The sequence below is a fragment of the Salvelinus alpinus genome, chromosome 34 (genome assembly GCF_045679555.1).
Source record: "Salvelinus alpinus chromosome 34, SLU_Salpinus.1, whole genome shotgun sequence".
NCBI classification, from domain to species: domain Eukaryota; kingdom Metazoa; phylum Chordata; class Actinopteri; order Salmoniformes; family Salmonidae; genus Salvelinus; species Salvelinus alpinus.
In genome coordinates this window covers 26,626,072-26,647,192 of record NC_092119.1, presented here as the reverse complement: position 1 = coordinate 26,647,192, position 21,121 = coordinate 26,626,072, and the positions used below count along the sequence as shown (strand labels likewise).

The 21,121-nt window shown below is 39.9% G+C and overlaps 2 protein-coding genes across 7 annotated transcripts in view; one reads left to right on the top strand and one right to left on the bottom strand.

Annotated features, from left to right (window-relative positions):
- Positions 1–6,181, bottom strand: part of LOC139563803 (methionine aminopeptidase 1-like) — a 29,118-nt gene extending 22,937 nt beyond the window's left edge. For 2 of the 5 annotated variants that reach the window (XM_071382718.1, XM_071382722.1), the window contains exons 1-4: positions 4,492–4,682; positions 3,257–3,308; positions 2,643–2,749; positions 2,322–2,382 (exon numbers count right to left, since the gene is read on the bottom strand). In XM_071382718.1, the coding sequence (XP_071238819.1) occupies positions 2,322–2,382; positions 2,643–2,749; positions 3,257–3,308; positions 4,492–4,605 (334 nt within the window). In that variant the 5' untranslated portion in view covers positions 4,606–4,682. Of the gene's footprint in view, positions 1–2,321; positions 2,383–2,642; positions 2,750–3,256; positions 3,309–4,491; positions 4,683–4,990; positions 5,058–6,076 lie in introns of those variants that run through there. The other 3 variants (XM_071382723.1, XM_071382720.1, XM_071382721.1) reach the window with 3 other exon arrangements.
- LOC139563804 (eukaryotic translation initiation factor 4E-like) lies at positions 5,091–18,774 on the top strand. Of its 2 annotated transcripts, XM_071382725.1 has the most exons (8): positions 5,091–5,223; positions 15,572–15,675; positions 16,209–16,304; positions 16,485–16,548; positions 16,718–16,831; positions 17,077–17,216; positions 17,421–17,546; positions 17,671–18,774. In XM_071382725.1, exons 1-7 carry the CDS (start codon positions 5,149–5,151, stop codon positions 17,533–17,535), a joined length of 708 nt encoding a protein of 235 aa, XP_071238826.1. In that variant the 5' UTR covers positions 5,091–5,148; the 3' UTR covers positions 17,536–17,546; positions 17,671–18,774. The 2 variants fall into 2 exon arrangements, with proteins under 2 accessions (XP_071238826.1, XP_071238825.1); XM_071382724.1 differs by having other exon boundaries at positions 17,421–18,774.
- Positions 18,775–21,121: the final 2,347 nt, after the last annotated feature.

Below are 21,121 nucleotides of genomic sequence, written 5' to 3'. Positions count from 1 at the left end.
GTGTATCTTTCATTTGCCATACAACAAGTATTTTTATGTAAAGTTTATGATGAGTTCTTTGGTCAGATTAGGTGAGTGTCCAAAATATCTCCGGAGATTCTGGTGAATCGATGCTACGTATTCACAATGTATAACCAGGATTTGTAGCTATAAATATGCACATTTTCGAACAAAACATAAGTGTATTGTATAACATGATGTTATAGGACTGTCATCTGATGAAGTTTATCAAGGTTAGTGAATAATTTTATATCTTTTGCTGTTTTTTTGCGATCGCTACCTTTGCGGTGAATGAATGCGGTTGTGTGGTTGGCAATTGTAGTAAGCTAATATAACGCTATATTGTGTTGTCGCTGTAAAACACTTAAAAAATCGGAAATATTGGCTGGATTCACAAGATGTTTATCTTTCATTTGCTGTACACCATGTATTTTTCATAAATGTTTTATGATGAGTATTTAGGTATTTCACGTTGCTCTCTGTAATTATTCTGGCTGCTTTGGTGGTATTTTTGATGGTAGCTGCAATGTAAAACTATGATTTATACCTCAAATATGCACATTTTCAAACAAAACATACATTTATTGTATAACATGTTATAAGACTGTCATCTGATGAAGTTGTTTCTTGGTTAGTGACTAATTTTATCTCTATTTGGTCGGTTTTGTTTTGTGAAAGCTACCTATGCGGTGGAAACATGGTGAAAATATGCGGTTGTGTGTTTGGCTATTGTGGTTAGCTAATAGAAATACATAGTGTTTTCGCTGTAAAACATTTTAAAAATCGGAAATGATGGCTGGATTCACAAGATGTTTATCTTTCATTTGCTGTATTGGACTTGTGATTTCATGAAAATTATATTATATGATATCCCTGTCCCGCTAGGCTATGCTAGTCAGCTTTTTTGATGAGGAGGATCCCGGATCCGGGAGAGAGAAGCGGTAGAGGTTAACAGAATCACTAGTTAACTACACATAGTTGATATTACTAGGATAACTAGCTTGTCCTGCGTTGCATATAATCAATGCGGTGCTTGTTAATTTATCATCGAATCACAGCCTACATTCGCCAAACCGTTGATGATTTAACAAAGGCGCATTCGCGAAAAAAGCACAATCGTTGCATGAATGTACCTAACCATAAACATCTTTTGCCTTTCTTAAAATCAATACACAGAAGTATATATTTTTTTTAAACCTGCATATTTAGTTAAAATAAATTAATGTTAGCGGGCAATATTAACTAGGGAAATTGCGTCACTTCTCTTGCCTTTATTGGACGCAGAGTCAGGGTATATGCAGCAGTTTGGGCCGCCTGGCTCGTTGCGAACTAATTTGCCAGAATTTTACATAATTATGACATAACATTGAAGGTTGTGCAATGTAACAGCAATATTTAGACTTATGGATGCCACCCGTTTGATAAAATACGTAACGGTTCCGTATTTCACTGAAAGAATAATCGTTTTGTTTTCTAAATTATAGTTTCCAGATTTGACCATATTAATGACCAAAGGCTCGTATTTCTGTGTTCATTATAATTAACTCTATGATTTGATATTTGATAGAGCAGTCTGAGTGGTGGCAGGAAGCAGCAGGCTCATAAGCATTCATTCAAACATTACTGCGTTTGCCAGCAGCTCTTAGCAATGCTTGATCACAGCTCTGTTTATGACTTCAAGCCTATCAACTCCTGAGATTAGGCTGGCAATACTAAAGTGCCTATTAGAACATCCAATAGTCAAAGGTATATGAAATACAAATGGTAGAGAGAGAAATAGTTGACACGTCATAATTCCTATAATAACAGCAGCCAAATATTTATTTACTGGGAATATTGAACCACCAGCTTTCATATGTTCTGAGCAAGGAACTTAAACGTTAGCTTTTTTACATGGCACATATTGCACTTTAACTTTCTTCTCCAACACTGTTTTTGAAATATTTAAACCAAATTGAGCATGTTTCATTATTTATTTGAGACTAAATAGATGTTATGTATTATACTGAGTTAAAATAAAAGTGTTCATTAAGTATTGTTGTTATTGTCATTATTTCTAATATATATATATAAAAAATGGCCAATTAATTGGTATCGGCATTTTTGGTCCTCCAATAATCGGTATCGGCGTTGAAACATCATAATCGGTCGACCTCTAGTATTGACAGTGTACATTTTCCTTGGATAAAGTGTAATGTTTCAATATCAACACAACTCATGACAAAGAATACTGGCTTTGAGAAGATTTTCAAATAGACACCAAAGGATTTCATAATAATTAAAAGCAACTGGAGGCTGTTTCAGTCTAAGAGTAGCATTACCTAGTGGATGATCAGCATAGTCAGGTCTTTGGATGTCACTGGGGACAGTCCTCATCGGAGTCTACATGGGGGAACCAATGACAACAGAGATTGATTATATGGAGCTCACAGAAGCATCCAACAAGAGGAGCGATTACAGACATGATTACAGCTCCCGGGGGCTAATGAGTAAACTTACAAAGCTTGTGTGGTTTACGTCTATTAATCATGTTATGTGGAAATTAGTTGAACTACTATGTAGCTAAGAAAAAAATATCCTACATAAAAGCTCATATCAGCACATTAGCACCATTTAGAAATGTACAAGAAAGGTGTTCTTACGAGTGGGTAGTGAGGGCGTAGTTTGCCCGTGTAGCGGTAGCCAGGCCATGGGTCTGTGTTGGTGTCGGTCTCCACGCAGTTCTTTGCCTCATCCTGGTTATCCTCCTCTGCAAAAACAATGTAATTTAGATAATCTGATTTGGCACCATTGTGAAAGATCAGTTAGTCTAGTGTGTATACGTGAACATCTAAGGCAGGGGTGGGCAGGCTTAGCCTATGAGGGCCAAGTGTGGGTACAGGTTTTTTCCCCAGCCAAGCAGTAAAATGCCCAAATCTACTAACAAAATAAATTGCCTTTAACGGTGACATTGTTTAGTTGAATCAGGTGTGTTGCTGCCCTCTCAGGTTGTCCGCCCCTGCTCTAATGGCTTGTACTGATTGCAGTGTCTCATCCATTTTGAATGGCTACACCGTTGCTCTATTCCACCATAAGAAATAGAGGATGGAAAAGCTTGGGCAATTATGTGGGCTTTCACCTATTCTATGCTTTCAGATGATAGGTCAGGTAAGAATGGGAACAATGACAAACGCCATGAAGGGACATTTTGGTCTATTTGAAAAATGATTTGGAAGGGAGTAAGCCTATGTGATAGAATATTGTTGAGGATACATACTTGCTTTTTTGTGCAGCTGCTTGTGAGTGGCCCAGCTCCCTTTGAAGCACTCCTGAATGAGAGGAAATGGAGAGGAGAGAGAAACACATGACTCAGTACACCAGGGGTGTACAGGTGTCAACGGCAGCAGTGTCTGCTGGTTGTTGGTTTTTCACTGGCCCTAATTGCGGAATCAATTCATCATCAATTCCTCTAATCAACTGGGAGTTGTGCATCCCTGCTCAATATTAAAGGCAGATGGAGTGAAACCAATGAGCTCTGAATTTCACACATTACATAAACCACTTTCGTTTCCAACAGTGTCATTGAGGAACGCTGCCATTTAGGCTAGTCGAACTGGCAAGAAGACATACAAGGCTAAGATATAACTTTCTTTCAAAACTACCGCAATGGCCATTTGACCATGACTAATCTCTCGGTTGTTCAATTAATGGATTTTTTTTGCTGACCAATAGAATAAGGAGAGAGTAGTGGGGTTAGAATATCCCTTGGAATGCAACTAGCCTCATGGCTCTGGGTGGGATAGAGGCTCTGACAGAACTGCCTGTGTGGAACGTTGCAGCCGATCCACCTACCCATCTGTATCTAACATACTCTTTGTTACCCATTGGTAATGGTATGCATTAATTTAACAACGTTCAAAGTTGCTCAACATTTCACACAAGCAAGCCACAGGTGGTTTACAGCCAGGCCAGGGGCAGAGAAATCAAATGAATGAATATAGCTAGTTAACGTTACATCAGCGTGTAGAACGCATGCCTCAGTTAGCTCTTCCTTGTTTGGCTATTTAAACATTTCATTCATTGCAACAAACAATGTAATTGAGCAAGTTAGGCTATCTAGCCAGTTAACGTTAATTTGCTAGACTTCGCAAACTTGATGCTCAGATGAACTAACAGACTTAACGTTAGCTAGTAGCTAGCTAACAACTAACTTACTAGTAAACCCATAAAGAAAACTTTTCAACAAGCATTTTTCATACATGATTATAACATTAGTTATTAACTTCCTAGATCATGTATTTGCAAACCGTTACTTTTAGCGAACGTTAGTGTTTTATGCAGAAAATTGCTTGTAAGTTAGCTTCATGTGCTAGGCTAGCTAAAGGGGTGTGTGAGGAAACTCAATCAGGGCCGTTATGTTAACGTTACCTCGTGATGAATTATGTATTGCTGGGCCGCTATGTATCATGTCAGACCCCTCTCTAACTGAATGAATTAGAAAATTAATGTTACCTGAGAGCAGAAGTATGAGCCTTGGATCCCGAGCTTGATGCAGGTTGGACATTGAAGTTTGGCCTTGCTGCTACAGCCTTCAGTTTCGCATTCCCGAGCCTCGATAGCCGCCATGCCTGCAGTCTGGAGGGGTGGAGACTGGGGAGTGGACTGGACGATCTGTCAGCTGGAGAGAACCTCGCGAGCGCTGCCTGTGCACATAATTATGAGAAATTCAACATGTAGTTCTGACCTTGGCTTGCTATTTTATATGCTGAAATAAAGTATATTTGTGTGTTCACCATAAAAATAGTTAGCGTTTACAATACGATTGTGTATTGACTGTGCGCACAATTAATAAAATGTCTGATTAGTTTACACAATACAATTATATTTATATTCAATTTTTTTATTCGCTCCTTTTATGACTATTATTACGTGTGGATTCACTACTCACAATTACACTAATAAAATGTAGGCAAATAATATTTAAATTACTTATTTCAATAAACGTTTTTACCTACGCCCAAAGAGGACCTGTCACGTTGAACAGGGGTGGATTCACTAGGAACCAAACGGAAGCAAACGGAACGAAACAGGGAGGGAACTACCTGAATTTATTCAATAGAAACTATCGCTTTCGTTGCAAAACGAAACTGTTTGCAACTGTTTGGACTAATGATTACACCCCAAGTCAGTCCAATGAATGTCAACGTTTACGCGAAGAATCATAAGATGGCGACCGCGGAACCGGTGAGTACCTTTACCGGCCAAAATATTTAATAAAGTTTATCGGAATCCATTTCCCAAAAATATACAATATTACTCCAAATATTGTATTAGTAGCTGAAATCTAATAACTTAGAATGAAATGCATGTTTATGGTCATATTTTCGGTTGTAGAAACTTTTTCTGCCACGACCCAAGCAGCATGGCAAAGTGAGAGGGGAATGTTCGCTAGGTTATGTGAATAGCCTTAATAGCTAGTATCTGGCTTGCTACCAAGTTCGGTAAACGGTGTGACAGCTGCTAAATATGCTCGGTCATAAATATTTTAATAAAATAAATAGTGCACTATACATGGTATAACTCGCTAGGTAGTTGTCAGCTTGTGCTTTCTTGGAACTTTTTATCCCACTTCAGGCTAGTTGGATAGCTATCTCTAGCTGGTTTCCTAATAAAATCACACTGAGCTATACAGGTAATATACAACGGGTGGGTCTAATCCAGAATGCTGATTGATTAAAAACGCATTCCAGACGGTGTCTATTCCACAAGTTACCAACGGCTAAATCTATGGCCTTAAAATGCCTATTTACTCTGATCCATCAGCCCAGCCAGGAAAATTATAAACTTGATATCCACTATAAAAAGCATCTTGACATTATCTCACGTTGCTTTTAGACTAACATTTAGTTTAACAGCAGAGATTTGTATAAACCTTGCTGTCTGTCTCTCCGACATTTGCAACATTGTTTCAATAGTCAAATTAGATCTCCAATTGCCCCATCGTAGGCTGGACACATGTCATTTTTAACAAGGCTTTTTTTCCAGATTAAAAACTATTTCATTGCATCCGCCGTGGAGCCCAGTTTAATAATATTACCATATGTCCCAGCTCTTGCGGTAGTTTAAGTAATCACGAAAAAACAGGCCTTATTTTAGGGCATTTTCGCCTCCCGAACGTTTTATGCCCTGCCTATTGTTCTACGTCACAATGCGTGCTTTGCTATTTTTGGCAATGAGACCTGTCCAGTGATGCCAGTTTAGCAATTTTCAGACTACCCTGGCAACTTTCTTTTCATTCAGCACCTAGTAACAAATTGAGCTACTTTTAAAAATGTATTTGCAACTTTTGAAAAGTGACTCAAACGCTAAAATGCACGCATTTTCCCTCTAAATGACAAACGATTTTCTCTGTCACACACTGTCACAACACATGTGCCTGGCTGTAAAAGTGCATTGTGAGTGACGTCAGCAGCAGGCGCTCAGCTCGTGCACAGGCAGCAGCAGAACAGCAGCAATTTCTACAAATTGCAAATCATTGTTGGCTGCAGTGATGCCAATTTAGCAGTTTTGTTGCTAGATTTAGCAACTTTTCAGACTACCCTGGCAACTTTTTTTTCGATCAGCACCTAGCAACAAATTTTGCTACTTTTAAAAATGGATTTTGAACTTTTAGCAACTTTTGAAAAGCGACTCAAACGCTAAAATGCACGCATTTGCCTTCTAAATGATACAAAAACAATTTTCTCTGTCACACACTCAGTCACAACACAAGTGCCATGCTGCAAAAGTGCATTGTGAGTGACGTCAGCAGCAGGCGCTAAGCTCGTGCACAGGCAGCAGCAGGCCAGCAGCAATTTCAGCAAATTGCAAATCATTGTTGGCTGACTGCAGCAGCAGTACGGTTCGACGAGCCAAACCCAATGAATATAGTTGATCACGAATGTTTGATCTTGAACAGAACTTACAACATCAATCAACAAGTCTCAATCAAAATTGTACAGAAAAGAGTGGGAGTCTGTACCTGAACAAATGTCAAATCATATTTTTCGCTGAGATGGCCAGTCAATTTAAGTAACGTTATTGTGTATTCTACGTAATGACACAGTTTAAGTTATCACGCAATGACATCACAATGTCATTTAGCAACTTTTAGCAACAAATCAACCTGCCTCTAGCAACTTACCCTGAAAGTTAGTTGCCAACACTGGTTGGCTGACTGCAGCAGCAGTAGTATGCATTCGACGAGACAAACCCAATGAATATAGTTGGTCACGAATGTTTGATCTTGAACAGAACTTACAATATCAATCATGTCTCAATCAAAATTGTAAAGCCAGAAGTATAGAAAAGAGTGGGAGTCTGTACCTGAATTTAAAGGGTAGCTGAAGCCAGTAATTGGGGATGATTGTCGAGCATACTGTGCGTACTGCAAATCAGATATGCTTGCAAAAATGTATGACATCAAAAAACATTGTGCTACAGAAAAGCATATAAATAAATCAAAACCGTACAACCCCACAACGCAGTCTACATTACCACAGTTGGTTAAGAAAGTGGATAACTGCAAAAGCTCCTATGGCAATGGCCATTGCGGAGCATTGTTCCCTGCTAGCATGGGACCATTTAGGTATTGCTTGCAAAGCTGCCTTTTCAGATTCTGTGGCAGCAACAAACTTTCAAATGCACCGCAGCAAGTGCACAGAAATGATTAGAGGAGTACTGGCTCCTTATTTTCTCAAAAGGGTAACATCAGATGTGGGGGATGAGAAGTTCAGTCTCCTTTTGGATGAGTACACTGATGTCAGTGTCTCGAAATACCTGGGTGTGGTGATTTGGTATTTCAGAGCTAAAAAAAGAACCGTTGTGTCCACATTTTTCGGGTTGGTTGAATTGGAGGGGGCGATGCCAGATCAATAGCAAAGGCGGTAGTTGAGTTTCTTGAGAAGTGTAACCTTAAAAAAGAGAATCTTCAGGGTATTGGCACTGACAATGCGTCCGTGATGACTGGGGTGCACAACGGTGTTCACAAGATTTAAGCAAGGAGCTGCAAGCAAGGCTCCCAGACAACCTAGACGCCTTGCAAAACATGGCCTTGTTCAATGTTAAGGAAATACCAAAGCACAATAAAGGCACCACTGAAATTATTAAAGTCACTGGGGTACCAGCCCCAAAAAATTGTTTCCCAAATGTTTATATATATATGTTTTCTTTTACTAGGCAAGTCAGTTAAGAACAGATTCTTATTTTCAATGACGGGCTAGGAACAGTGGGTTAACTGCCTTGTTCAGGGGCAGAACGACAGATTTTTACCTTGTCAGCTCGGGGATTCGATCTTGCAACCTTTCACTTACTAGTCCAACGCTCTAACGACTAGGCTACCTGCCACCCCAATGGAGAAACATCAATCTGTTTAGGTGGGATTCAACTGAAAATACAGTCGAGTTTTGGAGTGAAGTGAAGAACTACACAGACTCTTCCGGGTCAAATCCATTTGAAGGACTGTGCAAAGCTGCACTCGCTGTCCTCTCCTTGCCACACTCAAATGTGGAGGTTGAACGGCTGTTCAGCCAAATGAGTGTGGTCAAGTCAAAGTTAAGACTGCACACTCTCAACTCCATACTCCTGGTGCGGTATGGACCCAAGCTGGATGGTGATACCTGTTACCAGCATAAACTACCAAGTGAAGTTCTGCAGCAGTTTGGCACCACAGCAACATACAGCTTTAAGGCCACTCCATCCTCTTCTGCTGGTTCCAGCTCCGTGACAATGCAGTTGGACAGTGAAGATGAAGAGGATTTCCTTGCCAATCTATGATTCGTCATATTTACAATACGTATGCAAGGAGTGGACTTTCTGGAACTGGCGTACACACGCAACTGATGGTGGTAGTGTGCACTGCAGTGTGTGCGCGAACAGTGGCAATATCTGGAGGAAACCGTTGAGCAGCTAGCCAGCCAAGCAGCACAACAACCTGGAGAGAGATGACTGGCGCACACATCATTATTTGAGTTAAGCTGCTTGTTCAATAAGAGAGCATATATACCTTGTTATTAGCTTGTACCTATAATTGTTGATCAGTTAGGTAGCATGTTAACTAACTACCAATACACTGCTTAACTATAATTGTTCAGAATGTGTAGGTTTACTAGTTAAAAAGAAAATAAATACATAATGTGAAATGTGTAATTGTTCAATAATTCAATGTATTTAAACATTTTAAATATCTGATCATATAAAATGTGTTTATTACTTTTACAAATAAAAATATGTGATAATAAACAAACAAATCTAGTCCCATTGTTTCCTATAGGGAAATAAAGGCATGTCTGTCTATTTTGCCAAATATCTGTGTATATTTAGATTTTTTTCAAATTGGACACCATTTTAAACATGATAATCTCCTCTTTCTAATTATGTAAGACTGGGCAGCGTACTCCGTTGTCAAACGCTAGCCTCGAAATACCTTTTGCCCTTGGAACGCTGAGCTCCCCACATTGTTTTCCTATGGAGGGCATGCTGGTATATTTCGCCAAATATCTCGCAATGTGTATATTTAGATTTTTTTCAAGTCGGACACCATTTTAATCAGGATAATCTCCTCTTTCTAATTACATAAGGTTGGGCAGCGTACTCTGCTGTCAGGCGGCCAAAAGAGGAATTGGCTTTTGGGGTGACCAGTGAAATATACCTGCTGGAGCGCGTGCTACGGGTGGGTGCTGCTATGGTGACCAGTGAGCTGAGATACGGTGGGGCTTTACCTAACAAAGACTTATCGATGACCTGGAGCCAGTGGGTTTGGTGACGAATATGAAGCGAGGGCCAGCCAACGAGTGCATACAGGTCGCAGTAGTGGGTAGTATATGGGGCTTTGGTGACAAAACAAATGGCACTGTGATAGACTGCATCCAATTTGCTGAGTAGAGTGTTGGAGGCTATTTTGTAAATGACATCGCCGAAGTCAAGGACCGGTAGGATAGTCAGTTTTACGAGGTTATGTTTGGCAGCATGAGTGAAGGATGCTTTGTTGCGAAATAGGAAGCCGATTCTAGATTTAATTTTGGATTGGAGATGCTTAATGTGAGTCTGGAAGGAGAGTTTACAGTCTAACCAGACACCTAGGTATTTGTAGTTGTCCACATATTCTAAGTCAGAACCGTCCAGAGTAGTGATGCTGGACGGGCGGGCAGGTGCGGGCAGCGATCGGTTGAAGAGCATGCATTTAGTTTTACTTGCATTTAAGAGCAGTTGGATGCCACGGAAGGAGAGTTGTATGGCATTGGAGCTCGTCTGGAGGTTAGTTAACACAGTGTCCAAAGAAGGGCCAGAGGTATACAGAATGGTGTGGTCTGCGCAGAGGTGGATCAGAGAATCACCAGCAGTGAGAGTGAAATCATTGATGTATACAGAGAAGAGAGTCGACCCGAGAATTGAACCCTGTGGCACCCCCATAGAGACTGCCAGAGGTCTGGACAACAGGCCCTCCGATTTGACACACTGAACTCTGTCTGAGAAGTAGTTGGTGAACCAGGCGAGGCAGTCATTTGAGAAACCAAGGCTGTTGAGTCTGCCGATAAGAATGTGGTGATTGACAGAGTCGAAAGCCTTGTCTAGGTCGATGAATACAGCTGCACAGTATTGTCTCTTATCGATGGCGGTTATGATATTGTTTAGGACCTTGTGCGTGGCTGAGATGCACCCATGGCCAGCTCGGAAACCAGATTGCATAGCGGAGAAGGTACGGTGGGAATTGAAATGGTCGGTGATCTGTTTGTTAACTTGGCTTTCGAAGACCTTAGAAAGGCAGGGTAGGATAGATATAGGTCTGTAGCAGTTTGGGTCTAGAGTGTCTCTCCCTTTGAAGAGGGGGATGACTGACTTGCCTAGTTAAATAAAGGTGTAAAAAAAAATGTATCGGCAAATCGGCGCCCAACAATACCGATTTCCGATTGTTACCGATTAAATCGGTCAACCTCTACTTTTAACCTCTTGAAGCTAGGGGGCAGAATTTTTATGTTTGGAAAAATAACGTTCCCAAAGTAAGCTGCCTATTTCTCAGGTCCAGATACTAGAATATGCATATAATTGAGTAGGATAGAAAACACTCTAAAGTTTCCAAAACTGTCAAAATATTGTCTGTGAGTATAACAGAGCTGATTTTGCAGGCGAAAACCTGAGGAAATCCAACCCGGAAGTGACTCTTATTTTGAAAAATCACTGTTCCATTGCCTGCCTTTCGTCCATTTAAAGGGATATCAACCAGATTCCTTTTCCAATGGCTTCCTCAGGGTGTGAACAGTCTTTAGACATAGTTTCAAGCTTTTATTCTGAAAAATTTGCGAGATTTATCAAAACGCGTCAGTGGATAGGCGGAGGTCCTTACATTTGTTCATGCGCTCGACACTGGTTGCTCGACATTTTCTTTCTCTCCAGTATTGAATAGTTTACAGTCCGGTTGAAATATTATCGATTATTGATGTTAAAAACAACCTGAGGATTGATTATTAAAAACATTTGACATGTTTCTACAAATTTTACGGATACTTTTTGGAATTTTCGTCAAGCCTTGATGACCTGCCTAAGGCTGTGGAATACTGAACATATCGCGCCAAACAAATTTAGTTTTTTTTATATAAAAATTATCTTTATCGAACAAAAGGAACATTTATTGTGTAACTGGGAGTCTCGTGAGTGCAAACATCCGAAGATCATCAAAGGTATGCGATTAATTTTATTGCTTTTCTGGCTTTCGTGACCAATATACATTGCTGCTAGGTGTTCTTAATGTTTTGTTTAGTGATCGATAAACTCACACAAATGCTTGGATTGCTTTCGCTGTAAAGCATATTTTCGAAATCTGACACGACAGGTGGATTAACAACCAGCTAAGCTATGTTTTGCTATATTGCACTTGTGATTTCATGAATCTAAAAATGTTTAGCAATTTCTTTTTGAATTTGGCGCTCTGCAATTCAGCGGTTGTTTACGAAAACGATCCCGCTAAAGGGATCCGTGCGTCAAGAAGTTTTTAACATGAGTCTTCAATATTCCCAGGTAGGTTGTAGTTATGGGAATTATCGTACTATTTCTCTCTCTACCATTTGTATTTCATATACCTTTGACTATTGGATGTTCTTATATTGCCAGTGTAACAGTATAGCTTCCGTCCCTCTCCTCGCCCCTACCTGGGCTCAAATCAGGAACACATCGATAATAGCCACCCTCGAAGCATTGTTACCCATCGCTCCACAAAAGCCGCGGCAACTACTTCAAGGTCTCAGAGCGAGTGACGTCACCAATTGAAACGCTATTAGCGTGCACCCCGCTAACTAGCTAGCCATTTCACATCAGTTACACCAGCCTAATCTCAGGAGTTGATAGGTTTGAAGTCATAAACAGCTCAACGCTTGAAGCACAGCGAAGAGCTGCTGGCAACCACCGCTCAGTCAGACTGCTCTTTCAAATATCAAATCATAGACTTATTTTTGGCATAATAACACACAGAAATACGAGCCTTAGATCATTAATATGGTCAGATCCGGAAACTATAATTTGAAAAACAAAACGTTAATTCTTTCAGTGAAATACGTAACCGTTCCATATTTTATCTAACGGGTGGCATCCATAAGTCTAAATATTCCTGTTACATTGCACAACCTTCAATGTTATGTCATAATTACGTAAAATTCTGGCAAATTAGTTCGCAACGAGCCAGGCGGCCCAAACTGTTGCATATACCCTGACTCTGCGTGCAATGAACGCTAGAGAAGTGACACAATTCCCTAGTTTAATATTGCCTGCTAACCTGGATTTCTTTTAACTAAATATGCAGGTTTAAAAATATATACTTCTGTGTATTGATTTGAAGAAAGGCATTGATGTTTATGGTTAGGTACATTCGTGCAACGATTGTGCTTTTTTCGCAAATGCGCTTTTGTTAAATCATCCCCCGTTTGGCGAAGTTGGCTGTCTATGTTAGGAAGAAATAGTCTTCACACAGTTCGCAACGAGCCAGGCGGCCCAAACTGCTGCATATACCCTGACTCTGTTGCACAGAACGCAAGAGAAGTGACACAATTTTCCTAGTTAATTCTACTCAATACCCATCCCGGATCCGGGATCATTCTCATCAGAAACGCTGACTAGAATAGCCTAGCCTAGCGCAACAGGGAATATCATATAATATAAATACATGAAATCACAAGTCCAATACAGCAAATGAAAGATAAACATCTTGTGAATCCAGCCAACATGTCCGATTTTTAAAATGTTTTACAGCGAAAACACAACATATATTTATGTTAGCTCACCACCATATCCCAAAACACAACGCCATTTTTTCACCGCAAAGATAGCTTTCACAAAACCCACAAATAGAGATAAAATTAATCACTAACCTTTGAACAACTTCATCAGATGACAGTCTTATGACATCATGTTATACAATACATTTATGTTTTGTTCGAAAATGTGCATATTTATAGCCAGAAATCGTGGTTTTACATTGGCGCCATGTTCAGAAATGGCTCCAAAATATACGGAGAAATTTTAGAGAGCCACGTAATCTAACAGAAAAACTCATCATAAATTTTGATGAAAAATACATGTTGTACATATAATTAAAGATACACTGGTTCTTAATGCAACCGCTGTGTTAGATTTAAAAAAAATAACTTTAGTAAAAAGCACAGCATGCAATAATCTGAGACAGCGCTCAGCCATTCTCCGCCATGTTGGAGTCAACAGAGTCAACAAAAATACGAAATAACATCATAACTATTCCCTTACCTTTGATGAACTTTCATCAGAATGCAGTGCCAGGAATCCTAGTTCCACAATAAATCGTTGTTTTGTTTTAGAATGTCCATTTCTTCTGTCGAATTAGCAACTTTGGCTAGCATGTGTAGCTCACGTGTCCATGAAGATTTGACGCAATGAACGAAAACTTCTAAATGTGATAATAAAAGTCGAATAAACTGGTCAAACTCAGTTGAGAATCAATCTTCAGGATGTTTTTCTCATTTATATCCAATAACGTCCCAGGCGGAGCATTTCTTCGTGTCTATCTAACGATTTGCAGACAAAGATATGACATACCTAAGTGCGTGGCCAAAAACTGGCAATATGACTGACCTGTCACTCCAAAGGCTCTCATTCGGTCCCACATAAGGCTAGACACTTCATTCCACGTTCTACTGCCTGTTGACATCTAGTGGAAGGCGTATGAAGTGCATACATATCCATAAATATTAGGCAATTGAATAGGCGATGCCTTTCATAGCGACCCATTTCAGAATTTTCAGAATTTCCTGTTTGGAATTTTGCCCGCCAAATGAGTTATGTTTTACTCACAGATATAATTCAAACAGTTTTAGAAACTTCAGAGTGTTTTCTATCCAATAGTAATAATCATATGCATATCATATGATCTAGGACAGAGTACGAGGCCGTTTAAATTGGGCACCATTTTATCCAAAAGTGAAAATGGAGCCCCCTAATAAATTCATGTTAGCGGGCAATATTAACTAAATATGCAGGTTTGAAAATATATACTTGTGATTTTAAGAAAGGAGGTGATGTTTATGGTTAGGTACACATTGGTGCAACGACAGTGCTTTTTTCGCAAATGTGCTTGTTAAATCGCCGTTTGGCGAAGTAGGCTATGATTCAATGATAAATCAACAGGCACCGCATCGATTATAATCAACGCAGCACAAGGTAGATAAACTAGTAATATCATCAACCATGTGTAGTTAACTAGTGATTATGTTAAGATGAAATGTTTTTTCTAAGATACGTTTAATGCTATCTAGCACCTTACCTTGGCTCCTTGCTGCACTCGCATAACAGGTAGTCAGCCTGCCACGCAGTCTCCTCGTGGAGTGCAATGTAATCGGCCATTCCGATTAATCGGTCGACCTCTAATTGAAATGTCTTTGAACACGTGTGTAACGGAAGAACGAGGCCAGAAAAATACTGTCAGCTTCAACTGTGTTAAAACCAGTGAGGTGTGTATTTTGTATTTGTGAAATTATTTTATTTTGGTGTGATGTGAAAATTGTGGGCTTTATGTTTCCAAATTTGTATCGCAAGTGAGCTTTATTAACGTTTCTAAACGTTAAAACAGAGCGTCGGGATTGTAGGTCACATGGAGCCAGCTGTGGTCCATACCTTCAGCTGAGAACCCAAGAGGAGGAAGCTTTAAGCCCCCTTTTGTTGTCCAGATCTAGATGATAGACAGTTCACCAACTTGCCCAATCATTATGGCTGGTGCAAAAGTTTGTTTATGCTTGTCCATATTTCCACCCTAGCAAAAACAAACTGTTTATTTCATTGATTTTAAATAATGTTGGACCATCTATTTGATTAGTGTCTATATAAAGTTTTTTTTTAATTACAATATGTTGCAAAAATAACTTCCGTCCGAGGTCATATGGAAAAGCTTTCAAACATCACATGTTTCATTGATTGTTACCTATACTCACCATCAACCCAGCTTTGTATAAAAAAAACTACAAAAAACATGACAATGACCCAAGGCATGACAGTCCTGCAAGATAACGCTTCTTACTTCTTCCAAATTGTTTTCCACTAGGAGATCAATTTAAATCCCCAACATGCTGAAGGAGGAGAAGAAGCAGAGACTGGTCAGGAGATAGTGAGCCCTGAGAGCTATATCAAACACCCCCTCCAGAACAAGTAAGCTGACCCAGGTTACTGCTCTTTAAAAACCCTTGTTCATTACAGGCTGCTGATCCGTGGTAAGGAAACTTCCTGCAAAAGGCCTCCGGGGAGTTGTTTTCTGTAAGAGTGGTGGGTATTCATCTGATGTAAAGTATCACGTAGATCCCACCAGTTTACAGTGTTGCCTCTGAGTTTACGTGCCCCCAGGTCTCAGGCATGATGAATTCACATTGGTAGTATCATGACCCAAACCTAAAGAGGTGACTTTGGCTTATGAGTGTTCATACCACCACAAGCTGAGGCTGTCTGTGTGTGATTACCAACCATGCATTGCCCTTTCTTATTGCAGTCAAGCGCATTTGAACTGCCTAAGGATTTTACATTGAATGAATGTCACAAAGCAATGAACCTTGTCAATGTTTTCCCCCTCATCCATAAGGTCCTAATTTGCTTTGAGGCTTATGGGCTGTTGATTACATTTGATTAGCATGCGTTTAATTAGCCAGTGTTTACCTTATGCAAATCCCATTTCTGTTTTGCCCCAACAGATGGTCTCTTTGGTTCTTCAAAAATGATAAGACCAAAACGTGGCAGGCGAACCTCTGCCTCATCTCCACGTTTGACACTGTTGAAGATTTCTGGGCGTAAGAATCAATAAGACTAAAGTTGTTCTTGTTTTGTGATGACAAGGATTGAATAAATATTAAAAGGATGATTTGAGATTATACCAAAATTTGTCTTCATTCATCATCTTGATAGCATTCAGTTGTCAATAATACACTGCAATTGTGTATTGTACTTACGAAATTATCTTGTCATTTCAGTCTCTATAATCATATTCAGTTGTCAAGCAATCTGATATCTGGATGCGACTACTCCCTCTTTAAGGTAGGTTTGTTGCATTTCAAAAAGCAGACAAGGAACTCATTTTATTCCATGTTACTACATGGTATCTTTGCAACTTAATTAAGAATTGTACCTGGAAGAAAGTTGTTCAGGACTGTTCAGCCATGGCCTTGTTAATGCAAGTAAAGCTGTGTCTCCTCTGGTGTGACAGGATGGCATTGAGCCCATGTGGGAGGATGAGCGGAACAAGCATGGAGGGCGCTGGCTGATCACTCTCAGCAAGCAGCAGAGGAGACAAGACCTGGACCGCTTCTGGCTAGAAACCGTGAGTGAGTGAGTGAGTGAGTGAGTGAGTGAGTGAGTGAGTGAGTGAGTGTGTGTGTGTGTGTGTGTGTGTGTGTGTGTGTGTGTGTGTGTGTGTGTGTGTGTGTGTGTGTGGGCGCGCGCAGACAATTTGGAATGAAATGCAACCTTGACCTTTTCCCTGTGTGGCTGGATTAAGGAATTCTGTGATGCCACTGAAACGTTAATGTGTGGATCCATATTCTTCCTGACACTTCACCTGTCCAGCTTCTCTGCCTTGTTGGGGAGACTTTTGATGACTATAGTGACGAAGTGTGTGGAGCAGTAGTCAATATTCGCTCGAAAGGAGACAAAATCGCCATCTGGACGGCAGACTTTGACAACAAGGAAGCCATAACACACATCGGGTAAGTTAGATCAATGTGAAGTCAATGTTTGTTAGTCATCACTCCAACTTTGATCAGGACTCAGGAAAATGTGCTGACTTACTAAAGAGTGTATAGTCTTAGTATTTGTAAATTATTTTGGGCTTGGTTAAATTACTAAGATCCAATACCAAAAAGTTTGTTGCTACCAACTCCCTTCAAATACGGCCATCTGTGTGACAACAGGAGTGTGTATAAGGAGCGCTTGGGAATCCCCATGAAGATGACCATTGGCTACCAGTCACACTCTGACACCGCCACCAAGAGCGGCTCCACCACCAAAAACAAGTTTGTGGTCTGAAAATGCACCAGGTGCCTTGTCTATTACATTTTTGGGGGTCTACATTTCATTGTGGGTGCATTTGTTTACGGAGCTGCAATGACTGCGTGACACAATCTTGGACAAACTCATAACTATATACAAAAACTTCAACAGAACCGTCCTGGACCTAAAATCCGGAAACACTTTCACAACACGGACACACTACTTTCTCTGGAAACCCCCACACACACACAAAGACACCTGCCATAGCCACACAGGTGAACATGCAAACCTCAAAACGCAAATGAATACCTTTCATAGAAATGTAAGATGTTCAGAGTTATAAAGAAAATTATTTTGTTGATTTATTTAATGGCAGGGAATTAATTTGACATTTAAGAAGTCAACATTTCTCTGTGCCCTTATACAGCATTGTAATTGCTGTTATCCTTAATTATGTTACGCTGTTTTAATTTATTATACCAATTAGCTTTTTAGCTATTTTTAGACTTGTTCTGTGGCCCTAAACTTCAAGTGGATGTAATCAAGACTTTCTGATCATGTCATGAATCAATTAGTCTGTGTTAACATGATTAAAACTTTGCGTTTGCAATTCAATATAATCTGTTTTTATATATTGTGGAGTACTTTTTGCAATTTGTTATTTGTACATTCCTTGTTAGAAATGGTTTTACATTTGACTTACAGTGATGTTTTTTTGCAAAGTATACATTTATTAGTGGTTGGTTTTGATCTTCAGCCTGCAATGGAAACAGCACTAATGATTCTTTAAAGTTATTCTGTGACTTCGGATAATTTTTTATAATATTATATATAGTATGATATAATATATGCCATTTCAACCCCAGGAACCAACAGGAAATAATCTCTTTCAATGCCACTTGTAATTGCCATAGCTCTTTGGCCCCATCCAGAAACAACCATCCTGTAGCCCCTAGGGACTTCACATAGAACTGAATAATGTATAAAGCCATAAGAAATATTATAGTAGCTACACCTACAGTACCTACAGTATATCACCGGTTGCAACATATCATGACAGCCTACAACAATGGCAACCTATAACATTGTCATGGCACCAAATCAGAGCTTTCAAATACTTTCCATTTCATAAAAGTATAATGAATTGCCATTTATGTCAGGCATGTTTAATTCTTATTACTTACTTTTCATAACCGCTCTTCAACATTCATACAATATTTTATGAATTTGGTTATTTTATTCGCAACGCATTAATAAACTGAGTTTTACACTTGAGTTTTAAGTATTATCCAATTGCTTTACTGTGAGGGTCAGTGATTTACTCATTTGAAGTCACCATGAAGTTTCATCTCTTCCCTCTAGAGGGTGCTGTGACCCCATTTTGAAGCGCAGCCAGTCATTGTAATAGGTGCTTATTTGACCAGCCGGTATGGGACCTTGATTGTCAGTTCTCCACAGACCAAAATACACAACATAAAACTAGACTTAAAAAATGTATACCAGATCCAGTGATGGCAGAAAGCCTAAAAGTCAATTGCCAAGGTTACTAATCACAAATGGGCAAGGCTACAATTTAGACCATTGTTCCCACAGTGGGTGTCTTGTCCAGAGGTGTTATTTTGACATGGAGACTTATTTGACTCACAGACATTACAAAGGCCAACAAAAACAAACCCACACTTTATTTCAAGGGTACCTACATAAGGAGGACTTCAAAACCCATTAGTAAACCATATACTTCATTCCAAAGCAGTACATAAACATTTAATTAATCCTAGTACTTTGGCATTACTGTCAGTACTGCGGATATTAGCATACAAGCACAAGAAAAATTCCCTTTTAAAGAGTTTAAGTATTCTATTCCATTCTGTACTTGTATTGTAGGCTATAGTGGCGAGGATGACAGCTGATTATTTTACAGAGGGTCTGGTTGGAGCTTTCATTTCACTTCCACTAGTGTGAAGATCAATGGCAAGATTTGTTATATGAGATTATGGGAATAGAAAGGATAATCAGAGAAGCACTTAAGGATTTAGTATAATGCCTTTGACTTAGACATAGACATGAAACATATGGGAGATCTAATGAGCTGAAATCATCTGAGAAAATGGTTAACACATAAATGCTTACTAGTGGAATACAGGTAACTGCCAAAATAAAGGAAACTCCAACATAGAGTGTCTTAATAGGGCGTTTGGCCACCACGAGCTGCCAGAACAGCTTCAATGCGCTTTGGCATACTGTAGATTCTATAAGTGTCTGGAACTCTCTTGGAGGGATGCGATGCGACGCGACACCACCATTCTTCCACGAGGAATTCCATAATTTATTGTTTTGTTGATGGTGGTAAAAAATGCTGTCTGAGACGCAGCTCCAGAATCTCCCATAAGTTTCATTTAGGTTGAGATCTGGTGACTGACACACACACTTTAAACCCCCTATGCTCCTTTGAGACCCCTCTTTCAAATTCACTGAGATCTCTTCTAGCCATGGTAAGCAAAATAATGGGCAACTGGACATTTTTACCCATGACCCTAATTGCTTAATTAACTCACCTGCTTTCAATATACTTTATCCCTCATTTACTTGTTTCCTTTGGCAGTTACCTGATGCCATAGGTAATTACTTTATTGACTCACCACATACAGTGCAATCAGAAGGTATTCAGACCTCTGGACTTTCCACATTTATTTTAGGTTACAGCCTTCTTCATAAATCGTTTTTACCCCTCATCAATCTACAGACAGTGCGCCATAATGACAAAGCAAAAACAGTTTTTTTTTCGTTTTTTAAATTATTTTTTTAACGTTAAAAAAACTGAGATCGCATTTACATAAATATTCAGACCCTTTACTCAGTACTTTGTTGAAACACCTTTGGCAGCGATTACAGCCTTGCGTCTTCTTGGGTATGACGCTACAAGCTTGGCACACCTGTATTTGTGGTGTTTCTCCCGTTCTTCTCTGCAGATCCTCTCAATCTCTTATCAGGTTGGATGGGCAACGTCGCTGCACAGCTATTTTCAGGTCTCTCCGGAGATGATAGATCGGGTTCAAGTTTGGGCTCTGGCTGGGCCACTCAAGGACATTCAGAGACTTGTCCCAAAGCCACTCCTGCGTTGTCTTGGCTGTGTGCTTAGGGTCGTTGTCCTGTTGGAAGGTGAACCTTCACCCAGTCTGAGGTCCTGAGCGCTCTGGAGCAGGTTTTCATTAAGGATCTCTCTTTGCACTTTGCTCCGTTCATCCTTCCCTCGATCCTGACGAGTCTCCCAGTCCTTGCTGCTGAAAAACATCCCCACAGCATGATGCTGCCACCACCATTCTTCACCATAGGGATGGTTCTAGGTTTCCTCCAGATGTGATGTTTGACATTCAGGCTAAATAATTCATTATTGGTTTCATCAGACCAGAGAATCTTGTTTCTCATGCTCTGAGAGTCCATTAGATGCCTTTTTGGCAAACTCCAAGCGGGCTGTCATGCCTTTTACTGAGGCGTAGCTTCCATCTGGCAGCTCTACCATAAAGGCCTGATTGGTGGAGTGCTGCAGCGATGGTTGTCCTTCTGGAAGGTTCCCCCATCTCCACAGAGGAACTCTGGAGCTCTGTCAGAATGACCATCGGGT

Coding starts and splice junctions, on each gene's coding strand:
- LOC139563804 (XM_071382725.1), top strand. CDS start 5,149: ATGATTACACCCCAAGTCAGTCCAATGAATGTCAACGTTTACGCGAAG. Junction 16,305..16,484: donor ACTGTTGAAGATTTCTGGGC/GTAAGAATCAAT, acceptor TTGTCATTTCAG/TCTCTATAATCATATTCAGT. Junction 16,549..16,717: donor GCGACTACTCCCTCTTTAAG/GTAGGTTTGTTG, acceptor CTGGTGTGACAG/GATGGCATTGAGCCCATGTG.